Source organism: Melitaea cinxia, chromosome 2 (assembly GCF_905220565.1).
Source record: "Melitaea cinxia chromosome 2, ilMelCinx1.1, whole genome shotgun sequence".
Classification (NCBI taxonomy): domain Eukaryota; kingdom Metazoa; phylum Arthropoda; class Insecta; order Lepidoptera; family Nymphalidae; genus Melitaea; species Melitaea cinxia.
Genome location: NC_059395.1, coordinates 3,752,102 through 3,760,289, shown reverse-complemented (window position 1 = coordinate 3,760,289; position 8,188 = coordinate 3,752,102). Strand labels below are relative to the sequence as shown.

The window sequence follows — 8,188 nt, the reverse complement described above, 5'->3', positions numbered from 1 at the left end:
TTGACACTGACACCGCCACTTCTTTTTTGTCCCGCAACGCGCACGGATTTGTGCGTTTTGTGTTTTGTCTTGGTATGTGTTAATAAATCTTTAAATATTTTATTAATCTTGCGATAGTCAATCGCGTTAATCAATTTATTGTTTATTGTTACATTGTAATATATTTAAATACTATTTATTTTTTAATTTGATTCAAAAATGTATGTGTTGACACGTATTTTGCTACATCTCAAGCTATTGCTTCATTTCCAGTCCTTAAATTTTTCGAAGTCCCTACACACTTCAAGATGGGTAGGGAGGACAAGGCTACCTGGAAGACCAACTACTTTACCAAGATCATCGTAAGTGTCCTAGTGCATATAACCTATCTGCTTCACATGTTATAAACATGAGGTTTTATGTTTGCCCTGATGAACCAACATACACGCTATCGTCATATTTTTTACCGATTTTATTGCTCTCCTAATCGCTTCTTTTTAGTTTAAAGTTATCAGTTCCTTATTACATTACACTGTAGGTAATTTTTACAGTGAAAACTTTTAAGTAATAGATAAACCGATTGAATTTCACAGCTGTATCAGAAATTGATAATATTATTCGTATATCCCATATTCACATAAATATCCCGCGGTCCTTTACGCGTCGCGTCGTCGCAGGTTTAATCCCCGCACATGGCAAGCAATTGTACAGCCCATACATCTATTTTCATTTATGTAAACTTCTGCATGTGAGTTGTGTAGTATTGTACCCTCGACACAGGAGTAAATTCTCGTTTCGAGTGTAAGGGCATTTATTTATATTTATTTTGTAGAAAGCTTGGTTTTAACATGTTTTTATTGTATTTCAGCAATTGTTAGATGAGTACCCAAAATGTTTCATCGTGGGTGCAGACAATGTGGGCTCGCAGCAGATGCAGCAAATCCGTATCTCCCTCCGTGGCCACAGCATCGTCCTCATGGGCAAGAACACCATGATGCGTAAAGCTATCAGAGACCATCTTGAAACCAATCCTGCCTTAGAAAAGCTGTTGCCTCACATCAAGGGCAACGTTGGTTTCGTGTTCACCCGTGGCGACCTTGTCGAGGTAAGAGTTCTCATTTCATGTTAGTAAGAGAATGTCTTAGAGAATTTAAATATAAGTTACTAAATCAAATTCCCTGGTGTGTAGATGTCAAATATATTAATATATTAATAGTCTCATTAAGGAACTATATATAAGACACTAAATGTTCTATTCTAATTGTTAATGTCTGTTTTAATACCAGGTTACATATATTTTGTTTCCTGGCTTCGCTTTCAGACTAAATTAATCCTTCAAATTTATCCTAGTGTTATTTTTAGTACATGATAATTGCACTGGCATTTTGAAGATACAAGACAATTCAAAGCTAAAATTCTGATAAACAAAACTGTTGATATAAAAAAATAAACTTTCTATAATTTTGTATGTTATTTAGGTCCGTGACAAGCTGCTGGAGAACAAAGTCCGTGCTCCAGCCAGGCCTGGTGCCATTGCTCCATTGGCTGTCGTTATCCCCGCCCACAACACTGGTTTGGGTCCTGAGAAGACTGCTTTCTTCCAGGCTCTGTCCATCCCAACCAAGATTTCCAAGGGTAAGACATTTACATGCAAAAAGTTAAATCAAAAAAGTACAAGCAAATAAAATTAATAAAAACACCAATGTGTTAATTGATTTACAGGTACTATTGAAATCATCAACGATGTCCACATCTTGAAGCCCGGTGACAAGGTCGGAGCCTCTGAAGCCACCCTTCTCAACATGTTGAACATTTCTCCCTTCTCATACGGTCTTGTTGTCAAACAAGTGAGTAATTTTATCTTATTGAATGTTTTTGTTTTGTAAACATTTTTCATCAATTTTCTAATATAAATAGTTTCTTTAAATGTATGCCTTTTTTAAAACTAAATCATAATCCAAAGTGTTGAGTACAGTTTGCACAAAAAGTGCAATCTGATAATTTATCTTTGGTAAAGTAGTTGCTTTTGTATTAAATATAATTTCAGTTTTTCGCTGTAATTAAATCATAAAGCAGACATCTGATCATAATTTTGTCTAAAATCACTTATTGTGAAATTTGATTGGGTATTCATATTAGAATTATCTTACAGGTTTATGATTCTGGTACCATCTTTGCCCCTGCAATCCTTGACATCAAGCCAGAGGACCTCCGTGCCAGGTTCCAAGAGGGAGTAGCTAACCTAGCTGCTCTCTCTTTGGCTATTGGTTACCCAACTCTGGCCTCTGCCCCACACTCCATTGCCAATGGTTTCAAGAACTTGCTCGCCATCGCTGCCGTTACAGAGGTTGAGTTTAAGGAAGCTACTACCATCAAGGAATTCATTAAGGTATATTTCTTTGCATTCTTTATCTGTATAATATGTAATTATTAAAAAAAAAATTATGTTATCCCCAAATGCATTAATTTGAATGTCTTATTTTATATCAGAAAATAAATTATCCTTTTTCTGGCATGCTTATCAGACTAAACATGACATGATAATTGCACACACATTGACAGATATATTCCTACTAGGAGTAACAATAGAAATTGATAGCTTGAGCGTATACATCGTATATGCACCACCCCCAATAGCAATGTCTAATAACTTTAAAATGACAAATAAAACAGTATGGTGTTTCAGGAAACATTTTATACACGGTCACTGGTTAATAGTACGGAATACTAGAATAATTTTGTTGTGTATATCCTAGGATCCCAGCAAGTTCGTCGCAGCAGTGGCCGCGCCCGCCGCCGCCGCCGCCCCGGCCGCTGACAAGAAGGAAGAGGAAAAGAAACCCGAGAAGGAAGAGTCTGAGAGCGACGACGACATGGGCTTCGGACTCTTCGACTAGACTCGCACTAATCTATCCTTGTAACCTACCCCGACTGACATATCATGGATAATGTATAGGTAAGGAGGGGTAGGTTAGAATGGTAGTTTCCAGACGTGGACATCTGGCGTTGTGTACTATACGCCGCCGGGTCTGGACACCCATATGGCGGCTATTTGTTTCAGCGTCGAGAATAAAACCACTTGAAAAAGTATTTAGTTTTGTTTTAATGTTCAGAACCTCTATCTAATCTAATGATTCATTATCTACTTCGAATCTTACAATAAAATATTAGTCCACATTCTTACTAAACAGGAGATCTGCTGCGCCCGACGTTGCATTTATAATGTCATGGCCCTATTTTACAATGATTGCCCTTCAGAGAAATCCTGTAGTCTTCCAATAGCTCACATTTTAACAAACTTGTAAGGTCTGCAAATGTGTAATGAATGGCACTTGAACCCGACCTCCAGAGTAAGTCAGTGCTGTGATCACTGCACCAGTCAACATTTTTAATGCTTTGATACTACATAATTGTTAAACTACCAATTTCAGTAGAAAAGATTATCAAAAGGAATGAATAAAAAAATTGCTTCTTGTATTATTGGCAGGCACGATATTATCCATAATTTATTAGCCATAAAACTAAACTATTATTCATTTCAAAGAAACAGTAACCGTTAAGGCTACTAGACAGTGCCGCCGGCATATACAAGCCGCGCAAAGCCGCCAAGCATCATGCCGGTTGAGTCGTGTAGAATGCTACTGAATTGCATATTTTGTTGTTGGTTATAACGAATAAAGAAATCAGGAGTGCTGTCGCAGTTGTAATTTTTATTTTAATAAGAAAAAAACATAAAAGGAGGAGGTTTTGGGTGCGGCCAAGTTTACAATATAGAAAATGGCAGAACGGTACTGTAATTATAGAAAACTATAAGAGATGATTCCATAAAATATCATTTTTTTTTAAAAAATTCAATTAATACCATCACAGCTTCATCGTCCTAATTATAGGACATTTTAATTTCTTTTAAGCAAACCGCACATCACTCTATGCCAGGAACGAACTGACGCCGGCACACCGCGCAACCCGCCGGGATACCCCGGCGGGTCGTTTGTGCGACAAGTCCGCCGGCTGGAATACCCGCTGGCAGGCCGGAGACATTGTGTGTGGAGACATTGTGCCTTTATGTTACTAAGTTGCTACTACTAATCTATGATAGTTTTTAGTGGAGATACATATATTGGTAGTTAAATAATATAGTCACGTTTATAATAATAATAACAATAATAATAAAATAAATTTAAACTATAAATTCAAAATTAAAATAGACATTTAAAATAATACTAATTTAAAATAATACTAATTTAAAATAATACTAATTTAAAATAATACTAATTTAAAATAATAATAAAGGTTATTTTATTTTATTTTCAAATTTAGAAAACTTACAGCTAAATTACAAATACCTATAAAAAAAAAAACAATAATTAAGTTACGGCCAATTACAAGTTTTTACAAATAGTAATAATGGATATATGGAATAAAATTAATTTAGTACTTACAGGTTCGAATCCTGCTTGGGATGGATATTTGTATTTGTACAAGTACTCCTTTCCGGTTTGGATGATGATTTCTGTTCTTGTGGGTATACCCATCGTGCCTTGGAGAGCACGTTCAGCCGTTGGCCCCGTTTATCATAAACACCTGATAGCGATCGTTACCTACTCATAATATAGTAGGATAGGTACATCTCCGCGATGATACAGGCTGAATGCATCCACATTTAAACTAAATTTACAAGTGAAACAATAATATATATTTTCCTAAAATAGTTTTTATTTGATTTGTTTTAACAGTGGTTTAACAGTAAATATTAGTAGAATGACACAAAATAAGGTCTAAAGGTAAATAATACGATATTTCGCTTGAAACGATTTTATTCTTTGGTTTTATCCAATAGTATGCGACAAATGCCACGTAATAGATCATTATATACCTATTAAGGAGTTTTAAACCAAACCATTTCTAACGAAGATTTTAAAAATGTTACATTTGTTAATATTAAATCTTGCCAATTTTATATCACAAATAATAGACAAAAAAATAACCATTAATACTAGTTGTGTTACACTTTGTTTTTTATTTTATCTTTCAATGTACGCTTTTTTGTGAATGAAAAAAAATATCTTACATTTGTTTCATGATTATAAGTTGGATATTGGTAGTTATAGACTAATGAAGTAAATAAAACTTATGGCTGAATTAAAGAAAAGAAAAAACTTAATCTACAATTCGAAAATATATACATACCTATGCATTTTAACCTGGAGCCAGTTAAAATAAATAATGAAGGAATTTTTTTTTAATGTATGCATAAGAAAGCAGGAAAAACAAACGAAAAGATGCACATTTCTTAGTTTTTAGCGTCTAATCAAATAGTTTTCGCATAATTAAGGTATATTCAATTTAATGTACCTATATTAATTCTTATAAAACTTTATTTTTAAATTTTTATACCGTCATCATCAAAGCTCCAAGTCTAATAAAAGTCCTGCATATTTGTAAAAACTAGTTTAATCTATATTCATGTACAGTATCCTACATATCTAAAGTAAATTACACAATCATTTTATATTACAAATATTTTTGAAGTTTCCTCCTCACACACAGTAAATCGCGTTCAGGGTTCAGAAATTACAAGATGAGTTGTTTGATCGTGAACTGAATTATTTTAAGGATGATGGAAAGTTTGATGACCTGAATCTCGTTTCATCCCAAAAAATATAAATAAAATTCTTGACATATTTATATTCAAGAAAATCCAAGTGTTAAACAATTGCTGTTGTTTCTACAAATAAAATTGTATATTTCATTTTAACAATTAAATGATTAGTTTTTGCAGTCTACTAAGAAGCGAATTTTATCAAGGGCCCGTATATCCGGCATATCTATCCCCGCCCGGTATGAAAAAAATGTGACGAGTAAAATCTAGTGAACGAATGATCTCGTAACGGAACCGATAGATGTCGTTATTTAACGTCATAGATCAATAGGTATTCGATAGATGGCGTTTTTTGATTCGTTTATTTACCATTTGATATGGTATTAAGCTTTTTCTTAGACTAGTTAGCCTTTTTTGTGCCTACTTAGACAGTCGATCTGAAGGAGCAAACTCCAGTAGTGCGTCGGAGATGACATACACTTTTTTTAAATACATTTTCAAATATCAATTACAAAGTTTGTTACTCGATAACTTTAACGGTTTAAATAAGTTTCTTTTAACAATTTAATAGTAATTTTTTCTCTCAATTCTGTCAAGATGAGCTGTTACTAACGAAATAAAAAACTTAAATTTCAGTACGAAAATTTTACGTTTTTCTTTTATTTCTACCTTATATTTTATTAACTCCTACAGTTTGACAAAATACTTAAGATTTATCGCGTTAATTATTTACGGTGGTCTAATTCTAAGCGGAGGTCTACATTAAATTCTATTCGAAACCGTCCATCACTTAGAAATTTATTTTTACCCAATATAATTTCTCTTTCTTCTTCCTTCAGTAATACGATTACAGTTATTATTAAAAAATCAGATTGTAAATGTAATATCATTTCGACGCCAACAATTTATACTAAGCTAACTCATAAAACTAAACTTTAAGGCTTATAAAAGGAAAAAACGTGATACCTTTTATAGTAATTAAGAAACTTATTTGAAATTTTAATAGTTAATTTATTCATTGCAATTTCATATTTTTTTTAGTACATATAAAAACACATTTTATCTAGTTCACATTAGAAAACCAACTTATCTAAAATTCGAGTTGGCGTAGTATAAATTGTTGGTGTCGATTTTTACTTGGGTACAGTCAAAATATACCTACAATTTTTATTTTGTCAGATTTATATAGTTTATCAAATCGTCTTTGTACCTCCTTTGTTTCTATGTTTGCAATAATTGGTAATGGCTGGTAGATATGTGACAAAAGAAATATATATAAGTCGAAAAAGAAGTCCTGCTCTATTTATTGTTACCGAACTGCAATCCAAGGCATATTCCATCCAGTCCATTTTAGTCTTAGGCATGGTCTTATACACAAGTCATGCTATGTCGGCTTAATGGTTTACAGCCGCCAGAGGCATGACGATCGCTGGGTGTGCTTTCTATCACACGTAACGCATTTATGTTTAAAAATGACCAATTACAATAAAACGTCACCCAATATACATATAATACAATTACGATGAAGATTCACTCAACCGGCGTGCACAGCACACAACAATAGCAGTGACGTACAGCGGCATTGACGCGAACGATAAGTTATTACATTATCGCACTAATCTTTCACCATTGAAATTGGGTTTAGTTCCATGACCTGTATATAAGACCGTGGTTATTTAACGCAACACATAATCTATGATCGTCTATTCTGTATAAAAACCGATTTTATCCTATATACAATTTCTAGAATAAATTTCTTTTAATATATTAATTTTTATATCGTTACATCGTTTCATATTAGGGTATTTCGAACCCATATTTTTCTTCTATATACTTAGCTCATTTTCAGGCGTCATATCGAAACTTATTGGAAATTATGAAATTACAAAGTCGATTTTATATATATTTTCGTTTTGTTAGTAAATAATACATTCGCGATAAAAATAAGTGAGTCTGTAACTTTCCTTAGTCAATTTACAATCATTTATAATACATTCATAAATTGATGTGTGTGGGGCCCGCGGGAGGGGCGGGCGCAGGAAGCGCGGCAACGCCTGCAACAAATATTTTCATTACAGATAATAAAATTAAACAAAAAGAAAAAAAATAATTGTCAAGAGGTCATATTAATAACGGATTGCTTGCTAATTATCTGATAATTTTAGAAATGAAATTAGGGTCAGAAGTACAAATATAATATCGTCTGTTTAGCTGTCGTACAATAATTGCACAATTCTCACTATTGGAAGTAACGTAACATGCTTTTGACTTCTGTTAAGCTAAGTATTTTGATCTATTTTTTTCTCAAGTGCGGTCAGCCTTTGTTATTTATTTAAAGAGTAATTTTAAAAAAAGGCTATAAGAAAATAATTTTAAGTGTCTGAAATAAAAGGCTTATATTTTTCTATTATTATAAATACAACAGTCAATCACAAATCTATGTCAAATGTTTAAATAGACGTATTCGCTCACCGATCTCCCCGTGTTCCTGCAGCGCTGGCGAGTCGCTGTCGGCCTGCGAGTTGATGGAGTGGTGCGGGGCGGGCGTGGGCGCAGTTTGGGCGGCCGTGGGCGTGGAGTGGGCGGGCCCACGGGGGGCGGAGCGGG

At 33.8% G+C, this 8,188-nt stretch overlaps 1 protein-coding gene and 1 long non-coding RNA gene across 2 annotated transcripts; one reads left to right on the top strand and one right to left on the bottom strand.

The window, feature by feature from the left end:
* LOC123663046 (60S acidic ribosomal protein P0) lies at positions 1 to 3,069 on the top strand. The gene is made up of 7 exons (XM_045597789.1): positions 1 to 72; positions 253 to 341; positions 848 to 1,084; positions 1,458 to 1,614; positions 1,702 to 1,826; positions 2,132 to 2,368; positions 2,736 to 3,069. The coding sequence occupies exons 2-7, from the start codon at positions 288 to 290 to the stop codon at positions 2,874 to 2,876; spliced, it is 951 nt and encodes a 316-aa protein (XP_045453745.1). The 5' UTR covers positions 1 to 72; positions 253 to 287; the 3' UTR covers positions 2,877 to 3,069.
* A 4,394-nt stretch (positions 3,070 to 7,463) lies between these two features.
* Positions 7,464 to 8,186, bottom strand: LOC123659730. Its single transcript, XR_006744076.1, has 2 exons — positions 8,054 to 8,186; positions 7,464 to 7,635 (listed from the first exon to the last, which is right to left on the bottom strand). It is a non-coding gene; the product is annotated as an uncharacterized LOC123659730 (long non-coding RNA).
* Between the last annotated feature and the right edge of the window lie 2 nt (positions 8,187 to 8,188).